This window comes from Dermacentor variabilis, chromosome 1 (genome assembly GCF_050947875.1).
Source record: "Dermacentor variabilis isolate Ectoservices chromosome 1, ASM5094787v1, whole genome shotgun sequence".
NCBI lineage: Eukaryota > Metazoa > Arthropoda > Arachnida > Ixodida > Ixodidae > Dermacentor > Dermacentor variabilis.
The window spans coordinates 71,877,229-71,898,402 of NC_134568.1; the positions used below are offsets into that span (position 1 = coordinate 71,877,229).

The following is a 21,174-nucleotide window of genomic DNA, read 5'->3' on the forward strand; positions in this document are numbered from 1 at the left end:
TTTACTAACTACTGATACAAGCTACTCAGAAATTCAACGTTTTCTGATATCTTATAGTCCTCAAACTTTTTTGCTCGACTGTCCATGTAATAATGAAAAGGGAAATTAAAGCGGACGAAAAAAAAAAAATCTTGCTGCCGATGGGAGCTGAACGCACATTTCAGCATTACACGAGTGATGCTCTACGATTTGAGCTAGGCGACGGCTGTGCTCCCGAAACTATTCGCCTGCGCGAGTACGCAGGCGAATAGAGAAAATGAGTACTCGAATCAAAGAAATAGAATCTGCCAGCCAGCTAATCCAACAACTTTACCGCTGTTAGCGCGAACACGTATTTCCAAACAAATACGGGGGCGGAGGAAATGGGCGAAAGAAGAGAAAACAAAGGGGAGCATGAAACGAATGAAAGATTGAGAGAGAACGGCGAAAGAAAGTCGGGGAGTTCAACCAGGCGCGTATGGTTCACTACGCGCATCAGGGGATTACGGGGTGAAAAGAAAGAAAGAAAGAAAGAAAGAAAGGAAGAAAGAGAGAAAGCAAGAAAGAAAGAAAGAAAGAAAGAAAGAAAGAAAGAAAGAAAGAAAGAAAGAATAAGCGCAATATTAAGACTAAAGGTGGCCATGGAGGCCCGTCGACTTCAGGAACTGCATGCCACACTGCATGCCACAGTTGTATGCCACCGTAAAGGTAAATCCCTCCATGGCCGAGCAAACACCTTAGACAACTACCTTAGCCACCGGCTGCCACTGCGTGACTCCGGAGAACTTGTTAATTAATTAATAAGAACTTGCGGCTAGTCTGCTGGAACGTGTACATCACCAGTCTCTTGGTTCATGTTGGATTCGAGTAGAAGCCGCCAATATTCTTCGATGGTAAGCTTTTATCAGTCGAAAAAAGGTTTACTGAATCGAAGCATTAAGAAATATCATAATTTCGTTAATTAATAAAACATGTTGTTGGGCTCATTGATGCATGTTTCTTGAACGGAATTGAGTGCCGCAGTAAGTACACGGACGACAGAAACGACGTGGACAGGTGGTGCAACTGTCCCGACTTACTCGAGAGAAACGGCAACAGGTTACTCTTAGTTTGCAGGCAATAACTCGGGAAAATTTTTTCTCATTTATGTCTGAAACCGGGAACTAATTTGCTCTAAGGGCAATCTCAACCATACCTAAAATAGCTGGTGATGAATGAAAATCACCTTGGCAGCTGCCATGGCAAAACATACCAAAAGGTGAAAGAACGTGTGTGACGTACAATAATCAATATCTGGTTTCGTAGGCTGGTGAAATGCAAAGAGGAGTTAGAGCCCATAAATGAAACAAAAGTTGTTCGGATTCAAGAAACTTTGTAGCAAGGGCACTAAGGGGCCAGTCGGATATTGAATTCAGCGGTGATCGCTTCAGACATGCCAGCAGTTATATAAACGAAGGTAAGAACCTTTTATAATGCAGAAACTAAAAGATAAGATTCTACCGCAGATCCAAACGAAAGTGGCATCCAAGGAGAGCGCATTTCGTTTGTTTTCCTCAAAAGCAAGAAGTCCTGAACGACGATATCGGCTCTGTAGCATGAGCTCTATAGTCGGACACAACTTTAGAAAAAAGGGGAGGCCCCACCCAGGTGACCGAAGCGCGAGATCCGATTGCTTCCGCGACTAAATTAGTGCCCCCTGGAAAAATCGTGCTCCTGAAACGCGTAATTCTCGGCATTAATGAAGACTTTTGTATTTTGATGACTGGTTTAGTATAATAGAGCTCTCATATGCTACCCCCCCCCCCCCCCCCAGCACATGCCGGATCTCGACAGAAAAATAACCCCGTGCCTTCCACAACGCTGCCCGTCGTCTGCTCTTTAGCTTCATTGCAAGTGACAAAAGTAGAAAGAGCAGCTCTGCATGGCTTTTGCGCTTGTTTACATGTACCCGGCGTATCTACTACTCGTTTTCCAAGCTTAAAATGAATCAGTTGCTATTGAAAGAGTACTTATATAAAACAATGCATTTATCGCAACCATTACAAACCTGGGCCGAGAATACGGTCGAGGCTGGAAGGTACAAAAATGCTTCATTCATCGTTTTAAATAAATACTCTTGGTATTAAATAGCATAAAATTTGTATTTTTTCTTTTGTGTTTTCACAATTTCACAGCATGTATTCTACAGCTTGCGTGTGCAGTGAGCACTGGTGGACAGCAATCAATCGACGGTGCTAAACAACGCTCGAACACCGTCGCTAGACGCTCGGCTATCTGACTGCTAACAATGATCGTTCACGCTAAGTCGACGGTGACAAATTTTTGCGTTGAAAGCTTCTTCAGCAAATATTTTCTGTAGAGACGCTCGTAGGTTTGTTTCATGCGCGCACACTTTTCTCATTTCTCCTGAGAATGGTTTTGCTCCATCACCTCACCCCGTCCGACGAAAAACGCAGTGAAACAGTACACGAACGCACTCGCCGCTAACAGTAGGCACCAGTCTTCGGAAAACTTTTCTCGTCGTAACTTCACTCGGGAGCGAAATAAAACAACATGGAACAAACACGCAGGATGTGTGTTAGTAGCGGTCGCCGCGGGATCCTGTTTTCAGACAAAGCATAGCGCAGCGCCAGTGATGTTCGCTGCAATCTTCCTTCGCCGGATCACGGCTCAGAGTAAGCGCACGCGGCAGAAATGCCGCATCGTAAGCTCGTAGTAATATTTCCCGCATGATAGATCATCACAAACAGTTCTGGAATTCACTTTGACGAGGGGCTGAAGCACACAGCTGACGCGACCTCGCCCAGTTCGAAGCGCGGGCGGCCATCTTTTCTGTCGGCGTGCTCACCGGCCGTCCGGCTGATGACGTTAGTCCAGAGTGCGCGCCCATTGGTGGGTGCTCGTGTGCCTCCGCCTCGGAGGAGTAAACGCCCCCTTTTTTCTAAAGTTGTATGGGACTATAGTTCCGCGATAGTTCACGATTGAATAGTGGTCGCGGTCAGTGGTTATAACACAAATGGGACATAAGTACTGCAAGAAAAATTAGGAGAAAATCACAGACATGAACGCACGTAGCACTGACTATGCTTTCCCTGCGTTACCCGTGTTCACGATTCAGCGTTAGAAACTTCCTCTTCTGATGAGAAACACTCATATCAATATATGTCTCAAGCTTGCGGAAGAAAAAAAAATCATACAATGTAGCGATGACTCACCTGGGCTTGATCAAATTATAAATGCTCTCAGGCACTGGCCGCGGACCTGCCACCTCGGTACCACAGTGAGAAAAGGAACTCGGATGAAAGGTGCCTTCTTCCTGCGGGATATTATTTATGGGGAACTTGCGGTATTTTCCGAACCGCGTCCGCGAATAATTGCAGTGTAAGCACAGGTTACGTTTAGGTTACCGACACGAAGCCGCAATAAAAAAAGAATAAAAAAGAAAGAAGAAGAGAAGAGAAAGATCATGTCGCTTTGGGGCAACGCTGAAAGCGGCGCCGTTGAAAAATCACGTCTCATCGCGCTCTCACGCTGCGCAGGGAGCGTCTGCGCAGAATTGAGAGCGAGCTGATTGACGATGCAGGGGGTCGCAGTGTTGAGGCCCCTTCTGTTTTTATTTGTCGCGCTAATCATTCTTCGCGCTCTCTAAAAGCGCATCCCAGTGCATGGTCGGTCACCAGTGCGAGTCGATGCTCGCATCCCACTGCGCACCCGCGCCCACGTTACTTCACCCTGGGTTGTTTTTTTTTTTCTCCACCGGACGCGCGCAGGGCAAACGACAAATGGGCCAACCGCGCAACTTGTCCTCCTCCTTCATCCTTTCTTTTAATCACTTCGAGAACACTTGCTGCCCGCGGTGTGGCTTGGCAAGCACGTGAAGATGCGAAACGATCTAACTCGAGGACGGAAGGAGTTGCGAGAGCCGCGCGACGATGACCGCCCACATGCGTGGCAGTGCAGAATTGTGCATGTATGAATAAATCCCCTCTTCGAAAGAATAAAAGAAAGCGCACGCAGGAACTGAAAACGAAGTCTGGGCACGAGTGCTTTCGTTACTTGTCCTATTGCTAGTGGGACTTCCCGGGGCCGGCACAGACCAGCTCTGGAAGAAATAAACATCACCGTAGCTTGCAACAACTCTTAGCCTATTTATAAATTTCGCAACCGAGAAAACCCGAAAAAAACAAAAACAAAATGAGAGGCAAAAGAATCAGCATGTGCTTGGTTTAGTCTGAGTAAATGGAAATAAATGGCTACACTGCCATTTGCATGTCTTCATCGTTGGGGTGCGAAAGAGAAGAAAATGAATCTAAACAGGAAAACGAAGGAAGAAGAGAATAAAAAATACTACATATAAAGAACCACGAGGTCAATGTTACAAGAATAAAGCGTTTAACCTGGTGATCATAATCTTTAATGCAAATAGCATTCTTAACCTACTCATTTGTATAGCCTTCTATATATAGTCTCATTACGCGCCTCTTTAATGGAAAAAAAATCCTCCAGATGATTTCTCCTCATCCGGCCGGAAGCACACCAGCCTGACTCTTTAGCACTGCGCCACGAATGCTGTCGAGCAGCAAGGAATTGATTCTTAGCACGCACGCGCATCTCACGCATCTCGGAGGCCACGCAGAAAGACGGGGACTTCTCGCACAGTTCGCAGGCGCGCTGCTGGAATGCGCGGAGTGTGCAAAGGGCAAGAAATGAGTAATGGTGTCAGCACTAGACATTCTCAAATGCCGTTCTGTGCTTAAGATTGGATATCTTGTCGGGGTTGCAAGTTAACCAAAGATAAATAGACCAATTAGCTTTGGGAGCCCACGCTAAAACCACACATGAGGCAGTGCGAGGTGACTTGGGTTTAGCCTGTTTTGAAGTCAGTGAAGCGCAGAGCAAGATTACTTTTGAAGGCTCCGAAATATGGATCAAAATAAATGGGCAGCTATAGAGCACAAGTATCTGTGCCTGAAAAGCGTGGAAACAGAATGGAGCAAGAGGTCAAGAAAGTTAGCAACCAAGTGCAGGGTAATTAAAAGTGTAAACTGACAACCCGGAGTCATCAAGAAGAAAGTGATAGAAACAGTGACACCGAATTGAATACAAAGAAAGGAAATAAAAATGACCATGGATGTTTACAGCAATGAGAAGAAACAAATTAAGAGAAAATTTGCACGATAACAGAAAAAGCAGTGCCTTGCTATTTGGGGTTCGAGAGAACATACCGGATCAAATACTCGCAACGACATGAGGCATGTGTATGCTGCAGCAAAAATGCCGAGACTCGGCACACCCTAATGGAATGCGAAAGGATTCACTCAGTGGAATGCGTATGTAACATGCACCTTACAGAAGCGAGTGGACTTAAAAAGGCCAGAAGCATCAACCGGTCAGCTGTCGATATACGCAAGAGATGTCTAGAGTATATAGTTGTAAAAAATAGCAGGGAACGACCCGATGAGTTAATGGCATAGGTAGCGATACAAGGAAGGTAGCAAAGCTTTGAGGAAGAGAAAAAAGTTTAAGTTTTATACAGAAATGCTAGAATGACAAGCACGTATAGCATACCGGAATAACTCAAGCAGGCTAGGTGGCTATTTGTCCCCACCCCGTTTCAAAGGCGATGCCAATAAATAATAATAATAATAATAATAATAATAATAATAATAATAATAATAATAATAATAATAATAATAATAATAATAATAATAATAATAATAATAATAATAATAATAATAATAATCATCATCGAAGAGCGAGAGAGGACCCCGGCTGATGTACACGGCGGTGGCAATACATTGTGCCGCTGTACTGCCCGAATGCTGATCGCATAAATGTCGACATTCATCGTGAGATCGGTTCCACCGGAATTTTCTTTTTTCAGTCATACTGCCCGGGGCTCTCTGTAATGTAGAATAAATGCGGAAACATTACTGAAAGATTTTCAGTTATGAAGTAACCTTTTATTACTTTTTCTTTAAGAGCAAAGAAATACATGAACAAAAAGTCACGGCAGGTGTTGAAATTTTGAGGAATGCGCCAAAAGGTAAGTTTTCTTAGCAGAAACAGAGCCAACGAAGCCCCAAGTCGTCAAAATGAAGTTACCGTGAAGTTACCCTGAAACAAGCGCGCCAATAGATCTCAAAGCCGGAGACGGAACCGCGTTAACGCTCCTACGTGTTGCCCAAGTTTTCTGATTTCTGCTTCCCATAGAACTCCGCAAAGGGGCACTGCTAAGACGCGCTGTGTAAAGAGAAATTTCTGAGGGAGAAAAAGAAGGAAAGCAGTAAGGGTTATACCAAGAAGAAGGACTAAAAAAAGCGGTGCTTTGAAGACACTTGTAGTGTAGTCTGGTTCACCAACTTCACTATGGGAATGGTTGGTGAAACTGGAATTGGCTTCAAAGTAAAAAGAAAAAAGAAAAACAAGGAAGATGAATCCAAATACATTATTCCACATCACATAAAAAAAGAACAAGGCGAATGAACGTATCTCTAAAGTAAATAAATCAACTATTGAGGTAAACTCGTACAACACGCCACCATCCTTTGTCACAGCTGGGTAACAAAAGTAAGCCTGGACTGCTCTAACGCCAAATATGTTGCGTAATTCGCCTTTCATGCCTATGTAGCGAAAACTTCTTGGAAACGAAGATTCGAACATACCAATTTGCCCACTTCCAATGAGAAAAAAAAATAATTTCCACGCAATGGCTCTTCAGTGGTAGAAGCGAAACCTTCCCTTCCTTCTTTGTTCTTGAGGTAGACATTTTGTGAGCTTCAGAACGCGTCTAATGCCACAGCCTCTCAATGCAGTCGAGATACCTGAAGTTTGTCTCTCTTTTATTTATTTATTTATTTATTTATTTATTTATTTATTTATTTATTTATTTCGCAATACTGTCAATCCCTTTTGGGATTTTAGAGGAGTGGGCATAAAACAGGCGATACACTCAACATTAGTTTCATTGGCTTCAGTTGTGAAGCTCTAACAGCACGATAATAAAAAAAAAGTACATGTGTTATAGACAAAAGAGGCAAAATAAAGCAACAACAAAAGCATTTCCAGCTAATAAACACAATGGGAGAAGAAGCACTGAAGTAGTAGAACACAATTTACAATGTCAATGCAAAAGAAATGAAAGGAAATGAAATTTCGCGTTACACGAACAATATTCGGTCTTGGGTACATCCGCTACTCCGTTCCACGGCTGGAGAAAGTGGCGTCATTAGGCTCCGTATATAGAAGTTGTCACTGTTGATGGGACAGTTGTCTAGCAATGTTCAGGAATGTCGCTGGCACTTGTCAAAAGATGTCCTTGCGACGGAACACAGCTTTATAACTGCTATAGAGTGCCCGTTTTACATTTTGTATCATTGCCTGAAGTTATTTTAAGCATGAAAACAGATTCTTACCAACAGTCAAAGATTCCGTTTACATAATTCACAGATTCGCCTGCCGTCTAGGGTAGAGTGTCCCTCCCACACGCACTCAGTGCTTACTCTCTCCTTTCTTTCCTCTTTCTATTCCCCTTTCCCCCGCCCCCGTTTAGGGTAGCAAACCGGATGCTCTTCTGGTTGACCTCCCTGCCTTTCCTATCCTTGTTTTCTCACTCTCTTCGCCTGCCGTAGTGGGAGGCTTTTTGGCATGAAATTTCATTTCATGGGTTTCTTTACAGCGCCTGAAGTTGCAGTCCACGGGGTTTCTGGCATTCCGCCACAGTGAAAACATGGCCAACACGTCGGAAGTCAAATTCGACACGTCGTGCTTAGCAGTAGTATAATGCCATGGTAAGTAAGCTTTGCTAAAGGATATCACTTCCGAATCCGGGCCGAGGACGAGCCAGAGCTACCGCACCCCGTGACAAGCTACAAAGAAATCACGCAAATGTACAGAAGAGGCAGATGTAGGCTTCCCCGTCCGCATCCGCAACTCAACCGAATGCAGCAAACGATCGTGCGACGCTCGCAAGCGGGGTCGCTAGCGCTTCCCGTGCTCTTGCACAAGATGTTCCCAACAGAGCATGACACTTCATGCCCTTTTTGCAGACGGTCAAAAGGCACTCTAGCACACATCCTTGCAGAGTGCACTAAGCTCAAGAACCCCCCACCATCCCTACCCCCCACCCTCCCCAGTCCCAACCCCCCCGAGCGATGGGAGACCTTGTTGTCCAGCCCCGACCTACCGACCCAGCTCGCGCTGGCGGCTAGGGGCCAGGAACTGCTGGACGCATATGGGACCTGAGAAGAAGGTTCCACCCCATCTGGTGCCAGCGCGCACCAACCGTCACTAAGGGCTCAGCACAAAAGTTGATTCTCTCTCTCTCTCCGCATAAGTGAAACAAAAGTGCGAAGATATGCCAATAAACAAGGTCTTTGCACACTGAGAACATTGATGGGACAGTAATATATAACCTTCGTCATGTTTTATTACATAAAATGCTGCAACAACTTCTTGTCAACGTTTTTTGTTTTCAGTTTAAGCAGTTAACGTATCGCTGCCACTGCCACAGCCGAATAAGCACAATCATGCACCAGTTGAGTGTCCATATTTCGTCGATGCACCATTAGGCATCCGATCTTTCGTATAACGGTGACCATCATCGACAGAACACAGGCTTTAGCTCTTCCTCGCACTGTAGAGGCCAGGGGGTATAGAGGAACATTTAGAGGCATTATCGTGTGGGTTTTATTGACGGCAGGTTATCACCTGCGAGCGTAGCTTTAGCTTGGCTACATTTTAAGATGTTTTTACGTTGTACGTAAAAAACAAGCAAAAAAGACCAGAATGGCAGGATGAATGGACATTGAAAAGTTGCATGGGTAAAACCAGCCACGCAGATACATACAGAGGGCAAGCTGCACGATTAAAGAAATACTTGCTGCCATTTCCCTGAGGATCAACAAGCCGACGAACTTGCGGACCCAAGAAATATGAAGGGTGCTAAACTGGCTTCCGAGGTATACGCCAATTGGTCGTCTGCGGAACTATTCACCAAATGGATGACGCAACGGTCGGAGACAGCGTAGTGCCTTCGCCAAGTGCTTTCCTCCTGGAGAACTACGGTACTCGACCGCACTTGCGCTTACTGAAACAACTTTGGGTAACACTCAGTAAGCACAGCATACGAGATGGGTACCATAATGTAGCGTCATAGTCATCACCGTACATCATCATGTGCCATCATCAGTCCCGCGCATTTCGCGTGGCTCGAGTCGCGAGCAACAAATATAACGCGCTCTCGTTCTCGCTCTTGGTCTTTAGAAATAAATGAAAGGATGACAGCATTCAAACGCCAGCCTTTCAGAGCGTCGTATTACACTATCTGATTGCTATTGCTACAGTAATGCTGTATGTTGTGCTGCACGTTGCCGTAAACTATCAGGGCTTATTGACCGGGAATAAGCGCGAATGGCGTACTAAATCTCCGAAAGTTTCCGCATAATGAAACATGCTGGCGAATTTATTGCAGTATAGTGCCCTAGGCTTCTTTTTTCCTTGCGTAGTTGCCTGCATTATAGTTTCTTTTTTTCTAATTTCTGTTACTTCTACTGGCTAATAATATTTCGCTCGTTGGTAGCTTAAAATAAAAGTAGGGCGTAAAGGAAGGGATAATCTTTCAATAATATTAAAAACGTATTATTCCTTTGGTGACTGACATTAGTTAAAAAAGTATGGGTTGACATAAGTTGAGCAAGACTGGCGCCAATAAAATTGTATTGAGTATGATCACTGCTGAGGAGAACTGAAGTATTTCAGGAACTTACAATGGCGATATGGGTGCACGTTAAAGAACCTCATGAGGTTGAACTTTTAACCGTGGGCCCCAATAAATTGGCTCGTATTCCGCTTGTTGCGTCGGGACGTTAAACTCCTTTAGTCAATTAATTGATTGATTAATTGATGTTACACATGGCGCTATAACAGCATTGACACATATACGGTACATGTCTGTCATCTCAAATCAGTATCAATATGTTTGCCGCTTTCCTGTATGCTCATTTTGAAAGATGTAAGCATAAGGGTTTGAACAAAAAGCCAACGCGAATCGAGCGTATGTAGGGTCTCGATTCCAATCACCTGGATGTCTGTAGTGCTTGCAGCACTCAATTGATTGGAAACGTGTACCTTCATGTTCAGAGCCACAGTACTGGAGTACAATGTACGTACCTGACGCTACGGAATAAATGTTGTCTTCACTGTGTTCCCAGACGCCAAAGGTGGAGGAAAATGTCGGTGTCGAAGGTGCAGCAACACCTGTTGCTCTACGAAAATTTAAGGCTTTGCATATCCAGGATGTAGTACTCCTACTTGGAAGGCGTAGAGCGGCAACTTTATCTCGAGGCACCGTCCAGTAAGCTCCATGAGGCACCGTCGATCAAGTTCTCGCGCAAGTCATTGCAGTCTCTGAAAGAACTCGCCTCCCGCCTCCCGCAATGGTATTGCTGGGCATTGAGGCAGCTGATGCCTCTTGCAGAAGCAACGTTCTCGCATACCCCTAATGCGAATGTACCGAAGAGCGAAATCAGACACACGTGATAACTTTCGCTTTTTGTGATTCCGCCACATGCTGCCGGCATAACTAAGTGGTTTTGTCGAAAGGAAGCATTGGATAAAAACAGAATCTGCTAATACGCCAGCATGGCTATTTAAGGCGGGGCATATCGATTCTCCGAACGGTACTACATGCAACGAGACAGGAGACATCGAACGCCCATTCTACCAGACGCTCTTCTTGAGGACCTACAAAAAGAAGATCTCTCATATACATGGTCGGAGCCCTTTGTGATTACCGAAGGGTCCGTTATAACTTGAGACGAAGCTTCACATCTTCTTACAGCATTCCTAAGAGAGTTTGGTTAGCTGCACTTTTGCGTTCAATATGACCTGAAACACCTGTGTCCGTGGCTTAAGGGGCTCCAAGAGTGCCAACGGTGCCGTCAAACAGAAAATTGCAGAAAAAGATGCAGTTCCAATTACTGGTATTATTAAACCAATTTTTCGCACGTTAGCGCAGCCGTGCAGTCTTGGAGCTCTTTCGACCCCGAGCACCCGTGTTGGAGCTCTTATTGAACGCAACTGTAATAGTGGTAACATACCCCAGTGGCACTGCAAGAGTCGCCTGGGCGGATATATTGCCCGCCTCGATCGCCAGGCTGAACCCACGTGTTGCTAGAAACCACCACCACCACCACCAGAAGCGGTGATTCTTGCAAGTTGGATGATCCCAGAGGTACTTAGAAGTGGAGTCACATGGTTTCGTGCTGTGTACGAACCAAAGGATATACACAACTCGTTCGTGAAGAGCGTATTGTGTAGTGTGTAAAAGTGCATCGTTTGTGCTGTCTTCGCTGAGTAGTACGTCTCCTTCCGTTAATGGTCGCTGTCATACAAATGCCTTCAAATGCAGCATTTTGCACCTGTGAATAACACGCTGATAATACGAAATACAGAGGCTATAGGTATGGGGCCAACGATATGAACGGTAATACAGAGGCAACTGAGCTCATCAGGTTTCTGAAGCTTTGAGCTACAAATCAGCCTTACATTTACACGTAAACTTTTTTCTGCTACATTCAGAGCGAAAACACATGCAAGTTGCTTATGATTTTATGCAGACACATATATAGCTCCTAAACCAAAAAATATTTGGAAGAGAGCGCATTCATTTAATGCGACGCACCAAAAAATTCTTTAAAAAATTTTCTGAGTGTTTGGCACGTCTCGCGAGTCATGAAAAAGTAAAAAAAAAGAATAAAGAAAAGGCAAACAGGAGGATGCTGAAGAAATTGTCTGGAAATAAAGGAAGATAACAGCTCATATTTATATCAAAGAAATAAGATGCAAATTGGAAGAGTAAAGTTTTGCTTACAGCATAAAGGACTTTTTAGTAAAGTAATACTTCATTCGGAAAAGTATAGAAGGCCCAAGCATACGAGAGACACAATTCTGTCCGCATTAAAAATATGTTAATTTTTTTTTTGCGTGCAGGCGATAATAATGCTAATCACGCAAGTGCAACGCTTTACGAGGGTCGTTGCGCAGGCGGGCTCCGAAGAGCAGCTCCAGCACTTGGGTTGATCGGGGCTTTTCGCGCAATTGTCATTATTCGCATCCTGCCCCTTTCTAGGGAACACAACCGAATTCTCGGGCCGCGCACCCGCTCGGCAGCGCCCGCGCCGCCGAATCGCAGCGCGCGAGTTGGAAACGAGCGGTCGGGACAATCCCCGACTGCTCCTCCTCTCTTCCGAGTGTTATTAACGGCGCCGAGGTGCGTCGAGGTGGAGGGGAGCTCCCGAACCGACGACGAGATCACGGTGCAATGGCGCTGGCCGTGCCAATACTATCGGAGCGAGGAGGACAACGACTCGACTGAGGAGGAGAGAACGCAAGGAAAGGCGAGGCGGCGTCCGTCGGCACCACCTCCACCGGCAGCAGCCTTGAATGAAAAAGACAAGAAACGGGTGAAAGCCACCTTGTATGTGCGTGCGCGCGTGCATGTGCGCGTACGAGTGCGTGCGAGTGCGATGAGGCGGCGTGAGCTGTATATAAGAGCCGGGGTAACCTCCGAGCGGACACCACAGACCAGCGGTTCGAAGAGAAAGGTTTTGCTCTACCCCAACGCGGCACCCTCGGTCGAGTCGACTTTCTTCGGGTGATCTCACAGACCGACAACGCGATGAAGGCAGCGGTAAGCGCAGCGGATTGCTGGCTATATCTGTGTTCGCGTCCCGCTTCTAGAACTGCCTGGGCACGTCTCGTACACTGCAGCCGACACGACAAGTGAAGGAACGCACTGGCGCGAAAAGTTTCATGTTCGTGCACCCGTTCCTTCACCGCTGCAGTTTACGAGGCTCATTTCAGCAGCCGAACTGAGCTTTACCTTCCTGGATAAGAATGACTTAACGACAGCTCTGTCAGAGTAGGAGTCGCAGTCGGTCGTCTTACGCCAGCTTAAGGACCTGCTCAAAGCAAACTACTAGTTCGTTGTGGGCAGGTGAAATAATTGCTTAGAAAGTTGAATTTCACTTTGTCTTTGTGGAGTGCCGTAAACTTAACACGAATACTGGCGCGCTTATTGCCTTATATCCAGGAATGCCAAAAACCTGAAATACTCTAACGAGTAACAGAAATGCTTGAACGGCCATGCACCGCGATAGCAGCGTGTGATTCAAGAGCAGGCAGACGATCTTCGTGCGGCTCAGTGGTACTCCGCGGCTAGACGTCAGAGTCGCACCATGTTAGAGGTAGAACATGAGCCATACCATGGCTACCGTTCGCAAACATGTCTCAGAGCCTAAACAGGGCTTTCTTGAACCCTGGTGAAAAAAAAAAAAAGAGCTCAGCGCCGTCAGCTAGAAGCCTCTGCACTACAAGTATCACCCGAGCAACCAAGGCTGGTCGACGTGAACTATAAATGTCGGAGGTGTGAAGAATGGTTCCTTTTCAGCCATTGCGAACTTTTAAAAGATGCGTTTCTTGACCTGCCGCAGTAGCTCAGTGGCTATGGCGTCGCGCCGCTGAGCACGAGGTCGCAGGCCGCGGCGGCAGCACTTCGATGGGGGCCAACTGCAAAGACGCTGATGTACTTAGATTTAGGGGCGCGTTAGCGAATCCCATGTTGGTCAATACTGTTTCGTAGTCTCATAATCAGATCACGGCTTTCAGAGTTTAATCACTTAATTTAACATGTAACTTCCCAGTTCGTATGCCGGGGTATCATACGAAATTTACGATATTTTTTTTCGTCATTCCTAACTTGCTTCTTTAATCTCCTTATATTTCAGCAACGTTAAAGACAGTTTATGAAAAAATATCTATCGCCAGCATCTCGCTGTCTTTTGTGTATCCTTCGTTGGAAGGCCTCTGGTCAAAATAACATCTCCAGTTATCCTTGCGTTCAGAACCTTTGTCCCGTATATCGCCGGTGGATGGAGGAGTTAAGAAGGCTAAAAATGTTACTGAGGTCCAACTGCTCGACGGGATTATTTCAACAATGCACTACCACACAGCAAAATGTTGTACTGTTTGTTTAGTGATCATTCCATTCTAATTCACCTGTAGGAAACATTTAGCTCTACAGAGCACTGAATATTTCAGTGAACGTTCATCATACTTGAGGGCAAAATATCATCCCAGGGGGTTTTGGACACTTTGTCATTAAGTTTCATATGTCAGCTCGGCGCAATGTCTGTTAAACCATCGTAAATCCCCATAACACATTTGTAAGAGGAGGCAGCCACTTATTTTCACGGTACTACAAGTGCAACACGGTAGGAATTAAAACAAGCGAGCAGGGACCGGCGCTTTTGGATTAGTATTTGATTTATCATCATCACCACCTACCTATTTTATGTCCACTGAAGGACGAAGGCCTTTCCCAACAATCTTCAATTCTCTTGCATCAACCGTGAATGCTTAGTCATCTCAATTGTAAGACACTATCGGCAGCAGAGCGATAATATTACATGAATAATTTAAGTAAATCACGAAGAATAATAGCAGTAACAATCTCCATGAAAAACAGGCAACCGCTTGCATGCTAACATGCAAAAACGAAGGTGTTCTGACCAAATGCAAGATTTCCTACATTTTTTATGAGGTCCATGCTAGAACACCATCCGGAAGTAGCAAGTAAAACAGTCAGCACAGCTAGTACAACCACCAGTTCATCTCGAACAATTCAGAATTACATTATAGCCAACGTTCACGACAAAGTAACTGCGTCTACGTGGGACGCAGGTGTTGCCTGTTTAACGGTAATAATAACTGACCGAACTTTATCTGAAAAAGCTGCCGTTTGGATAGGAAAGAAGCTGCTGCGCAAGGCTGCGGTTATTGCAGGGCTTCTTTAAGTTTCACATCAGCGAAATCTTATTCCCACAGTGTTTTTTGCCTTGTGTTCATAGCGTAACGCATCTACCACGACGTAGGGTCAATCAACACCGCTCCCCCCCACCCCCCCCGACTTTTGTGCTCAGAATCAGGAACGCAACGCCATAAGAATTGTTCACAAGGATGCGCGGGCAGCAAGTTCAAGCAACAACATTTAGTCCTTTCTTATTGGAGACAGGACCAAAAATACTTAGCTTGAACTTTCTACTCGTAAAATACTCGTAAGATACTCGTAAGATACTCGTAAGTACTTTGAAAAAGAAGTACGCGGGGAATGGACGCAGCTTTTTGTAAATGCGAGTTTTCTTTTATTGACTTAGGAGCTGGAACATGGAAATTCTTCGAACTGTTTTTGTTTTTTCTCAAGACATGGTAATGCTATTTTCGAAGCGCTCGTGATGGGGTCATATTGCAATGCTACAATGCTACAGCTTCTAATGAATAACGCACTTCGTTCATCGCCAACGGCCTTGGATGAAACGCCAGCGGAACGGCACGCATAAAGGAAGTGTTTTGTTAACGCCGTTCTGGCTGGTGCGCCAAGATGATTCATTTGATGATCCGAAACACCGTTAAACGCGCTTCCCATAACCCCACCCACACGCTTTAGAGTATGGGACACCGAAGGTCATTCCACGACGTTAATGTTATGCAACATGGAATCACACGCCGCAGACAGCTATTGGCGTCTGTTTGACGTTACGAAATACCTTAATCCTCTTGAGGTTCTCATGTAATAATGACCGGACAGTTTTCTTTCCTAAGTGATGATGGCATCGTAATAATGAATGGCGGGAGCTACTACGGTGATCGCAAATTGATGACCGTTTTATGTTCTCACTTGGAGCGTAGATCTTTGAAAATTGGCCAATAGTAGCTGATCATTTATATGTCCGGGGACTGCAAAGATTTACAGAAATTCACTGCTAAATCTTTACGTTTAGCGAGTGCAGCATTTGGGTTCACGTAATCGCCTCCGAGATGGCACCCATAATTACAGATCTCGGAAGCCGCGTTCACGTAGTTAAAGTTTTGAAAGCTGTCAGAACATGCCGCATGACGTTGCAGTCTTCCTCTTTTTATCTAACCTTTTCCTTTCCGATACTAAGCGATAAGGCCGCTCATGGCTCACAGTTATAGGCCTATTTGGAAGCAGAAGCCACGTTCCAAAGAAAAAAATAACATTGAACTTCCCTAAGACGGGCAAAAGGGAAGCTATCAACAGCGGTGGAATAAGCAGTCTCAGGAGCGAACGTTTCGACAAGGGGTCTTGTTCTCGTCAATTTCTGCCGTAACGAAGACAAGAACCCTTGATAAGACGATGGCTCATGAAACATCCCTTGTGCTGCCACCGATGATCCCTTCAGGTCTCCATCTGCTGCCTTGTTTGCCGAACGCAAATTATTTTACGTAGTTCCACCACCTTACTGACTGAACACAGTGACGTGACACATGCTTGAGGAGTTGCTCACAGGCACTCGCGTGTCATATAAGTGCCGTCTCAGTTAATTATGGGCAAAATTCGCCCCAACCGAAGAAGGGAGTTATAGGTCAGAGCACAGATGCAACCAAATTTTGGCCTTTCACCAAGCGTTGTTCATCTATATTCCTTACTGCCATTCATTTAGACGACGTTTCGGGTGGTTAACAGTGGCCACTGGCAGCATGTGGCGGGTCAAGTGGGATCCTGGAACTTATATAAGTAAGCTGTTGGAGGAGAGAAATGCCAATGTGTAAGCTATAATTTGTAGAGAAAAAAAGAGCATAAGTCAGGTCAGGAACCATTATACATCATCAAGATGTAATTTATTCCAGAGTGGGCCTTACACTCAAACATTATTTTGTAGGCCATGCTTACACGTGAAGGAACATAGCCCCTATGTAACTACTGCGATGCATGCGTTATATGTGTGGATGCGTAGTTGCGTTCCTTTTTTGCGAATTGACCGTGAGTTCTAAGCAAGAAGTATAATATTACATCTTGAACCGCTCTATCTTGTATTATGAATTGATTGGCATGACTTTTACACAACTCCTCAATTTAATACCTAATGTGTCACAACCAGTTATCTTATTGATCTCGTGTAGCTAGATTGCCTTCTCGACATGAGGAGTCATCATTAGTTGTATTTAAGTTTACTATGATTTTATTCATAAGTTTATTTCGCATTTGCGCGAGACGTGTCCATTTTTCGCATTGCATGCTGCTAATATGCTTTACATTCTCAATTTACACAGTTATTCTCCATGTTAAGTCACCCTGATAGCACTAATCCAAATGACTCATAATGGGGACTGCAACATACTTTCAAATAAAATCAAAATAACTTTCAAAGGGAACCTATCACCTGTGTTTAGGAAGTCACCAAGCACAAAATACGGACACTTGTCGAAGAACAACACGCAACACATTTCTGAAAGTGTAAGGAAGGTCAATACTGCAAGAAGCTGTCGTGATGGCGTTTCTTCGAGGGCTGCTGTAGTCGAAATAATGCGTAGAGCACAAGACTATTATATCACACTGCGTTGAAGGTTCCAGTTTGTCAATATACCTTTTGCACTGAAAAACCCGCCCATTGCCGTTCATATAGTCGAGGTTTCAAAGGGGCATTGCAAGCAAATGTAATTGGCCAGGAGTCTTATAACGCTGTCTCGTCCGTTGCTTCCAGCTGGTCCTCGCGGTCAGCTTGGCCGCCCTGGCCCTTGTGTCGTGCGCCGACGAGCCGGAGACCGCTTCCACCGAGGCACCGGCTGCGCCCAGCACTGAACAGCCGGTCGCCGAGCCGGCTGTCGACGACAAGGATAAGAAGACCGAAGGCAAGGAGAAGGTTGAGGGTCGCGGTGGAATCTTTGGAGCTGGATTTGGCGGCTACGGACCTGGCGTAGGCATTGGATACGGCGGCCTCGGCTACGGCGCTGGTCTTGGCTACGGCGGTTACGGCTATCCTGGTGTCGGCTATGGAGGCCTCGGCTACGGCAGTGGTCTTGGCTACGGTGGTCTCGGCTACGCACCAGGATACGGCGTGGGCTACGGAAGTCTTGGCTACGGACGCCTCGGCTATGGAGGTCCCGGCTACGGCGGTCTGGGTTACGGTGGGCTCGGCTACGGTGGGCTCGGCTACGGTGGTCTCGGCTACGGCGGAGTCGGCTATGGGGGTCTGGGCTATGGTGGCCTCGGTTACGGTGGTGCTGGCTACGGTGGTTACGGAGGCAGATACTACGGCTCCGGCCGCGGTTACGGCCAGGGTGGCTTCAATTACGGCGGCGGCGAGGCCCAGAAGCGCGTGTACGGCCACACTTCTACCTACGGTCAGACGTCCACTTACGGACTGCAGGCCAACGCCGGCAGCGCATATGGTGCGGGACACCAGGCTGGCGGAGCTGGCTACGAGAAGTCGGCCCAAGAAGGAGGAGCGGTCGGCGGACAGTACGCCGGCCAACATGTCGCAGGTGTCGGAGGCCCCGTTGTCTGAAATCCACCACCCGCATAGTAAGTTGGGAATTTTGCTCTTCCTCACTTACAGGCCCAATTTAAATGGTCATACGGATAGTTAGGGTGTCTGAAAAGGCACCATATGTTTGTATGCTACTCAAGTGCATGCGGAATGTTGAAACTTGTACAGATAGGGTTCCCTAATGTGGTCCTCTGTGTTGCGGTTAGTTTATCGCCTTTACATTGTACGTGTTGTGCGTACATGTGGTTGTGTACGTTGGAAGACTATTAGGATAAAAATGCCAATTAACCAATTACTGCTTGGCAGACTAGACTAAAACAATCTATGAGAACATGTGCAAGTGCTTAAGCACGGTAAAAGCTAAACCATATCAATAAGAGCACCTTGCAGCAGATCCAGATATTCCTAATAGTGTTTAGTTAGCTGACTTGTACGCTTGTGATAAGCGCGATCGTAGATTTGAACTTCAACTAGATATTCCTAATAGTGTTTAGTTAGCTGACTTGTACGCTTGTGATAAGCGCGATCGTAGATTTGAACTTCAACTGCGCCAGATAGTATTGCGTTTTAATCATGACTATTCAGCCAGAGCAATAGAACGCCTAGCGAATCATTGCCTGGATTCAAAGGAATTCAAATAGGCATTTAGTGCAGATAAAGTAACGCCCTAGTCACCTAAGTACCCAGAAGGCTTCCGCTGAATTTATTCTTTATTCGTAAACAATATTGTCAGAATGTGCAGTTTCTTCTATCACTGGGTAATTAAAATGCACTTCAGATGTGATATCGAAATGATGATGAATAACTGTGTATATCAATTTTTAAGAGAGAGGAAAAACAAAGAGGGAAATGAAGGGAGGTTAACCGAGGACGTGCCTAGTTGTATACCCTACACTTAGGAAAGGGAAATAATCTTTAAGAAATACAAGAAGTGCTATCCAGAATGTCGCTAAATACCTGAATGAGCATTGCCTGATAACGTATCTCGAAACAATTCGTGCGTGTTTTGTGTGTGCATGTGTCGGTAAATAAGCGATTCTTCCCGTTTTATTTTCCCTAGGATAGTAGCTTGCCTCATCCTGCTCCTATCGGGTCTGCGACGGACAAAGAGGAGCTGGATTCTTCACCAACACTGCCTGTCAGCGGACTTCAATCATCTTTTTAAAACAAACTCGCTTCGAAATGAAATTTGGGCATATCACGAAAGATAACGCGTCACAGGAGGCCGGTCCATATTTCGTGGTCGCATGAAGGACCTTGTCCGACGGTGAATACTCTTGTTTGAATAAATGTTCCTGTTTTCCATAAGTACTGCATTTATGAAGGAATCATCATAGGACGCAACGCAGAAAAAATCGTCACGTCTAAAAAAAAAGAAACGGACGACTGCCGTGCACATTTGTTTCTTGTTTTTTCGTTTAACATATAGACGTGACACCTGACTATTTCATTTCTCCGCATGGCTTATTCAAGTGCATTGAAATGCACTTATGTCTAAAACACCCCTGCAATTCTAGATTCACTCCATGTAATCTTATCTGCCTTTCGCGAAGCAAAAGTGTTAGATGCCCTAGCGGGACGCACGAGATGCAGAATGGACAAAATCCGTGATGCTTGACCAATCGACTAAACTCATTGCGCCCTACTTTTGCCGATGAGTTTAGCTGCAGCTTCTAATCAAACATATTGAAATTTAGGTTCATTGCTTACCTCTCAGCCGCCATCAAATTATCAACTGTTTGATTGAAAGAAAAGAGCTCAACTGTGTCAGTCGTCCATTTTTTTTCTTTACTGGCGCTGTAGGTTTTTGATGGGTGTACGCAAATACTGATGAACATTTCTTCTCTTTTCTTCTCAACTTTCACCTTCTTGTCCCCCATTTTCCAGTGCAGGGTAACCAACGGGGATCAACCTGGATAACTTCCCTGCCTTTCCCTTACCACTTCTCTCTCTTTCTCTCTCTCTCAGGGAAATGTCTGTCTGGCGTCCGCGACGCACACAAGTGAACTAAGGCTCACGAAGCAAACACTTCATTAAACCTTTCTTCAGACTGGAGCGAGAAACGCGGCAAAGGCGTCTGAACCTGAACGTGATAAGGAACTTGCCTGCGAAGACAACCTTGCGCTAATATTTCCGTAAATTATATGTCAGTCATCATCAGACATGGCAGCACGGCCTAACGGGGCCGTGGTATGGCAGTGGAACTGCCGGAGTTACAGGTCTAAGCGCAGCAACATCCAACTCCACCTACAGTCCCTGCCCACAGATCAAACGCCCACAATCATAGCGCTTCAAGAAACACAAGGGCACGCAAAGCTCCTTAATTACACATCTTTCGAGATAGCCAATGCGACCTGCAGCAGGGTAGCCACATTGGTACACCGAAATTATACAGCTACGCTCCATCCACTTGATATTCCGGACATCGATGGAGTGTTCATAGAACTCCTTCCCCCCCCCCCAACACAGACACGACACCAGTTTGTTCGTGCTCAACACCTACAGCCCCCCCAAGGGCCCTGCATCCCCGCTAGTAACGACGATACGTAAAACCTTAGACATTTGCGGAAGGAACCCATTAGTAATTGTGGGCAACTTCAAAGCAAATACCACTGCCTGGGGATACAGAAAGAACTGCCGGAAAAGGAGGGGCTCTCGCTCCTCAACGATCTCAATTTTCCCACAAGGATCGGCAACAGTGTCCAACATAACACAAACCCGGACCTTACTCTCACTAAGCACATACCCAATGGTACATGGCTCAATACGCTAAACTCATTGGGCAGTGACCACTTTCTCCTTAGCACTCACATCCCTACCCGCACGCTCTCCAAGAAACAACGCC

The 21,174-nt window shown here is 45.7% G+C and overlaps 1 protein-coding gene across 1 annotated transcript; it reads left to right on the plus strand.

Moving 5' to 3' along the window:
* Positions 1 to 12,479: 12,479 nt before the first annotated feature.
* Positions 12,480 to 19,637, plus strand: LOC142579188 (uncharacterized). The gene is made up of 3 exons (XM_075689161.1): positions 12,480 to 12,670; positions 17,544 to 18,364; positions 19,390 to 19,637. Exons 1-2 carry the CDS (start codon positions 12,659 to 12,661, stop codon positions 18,345 to 18,347), a joined length of 816 nt encoding a protein of 271 aa, XP_075545276.1. The 5' UTR covers positions 12,480 to 12,658; the 3' UTR covers positions 18,348 to 18,364; positions 19,390 to 19,637.
* The last annotated feature ends 1,537 nt before the right edge of the window (positions 19,638 to 21,174 follow it).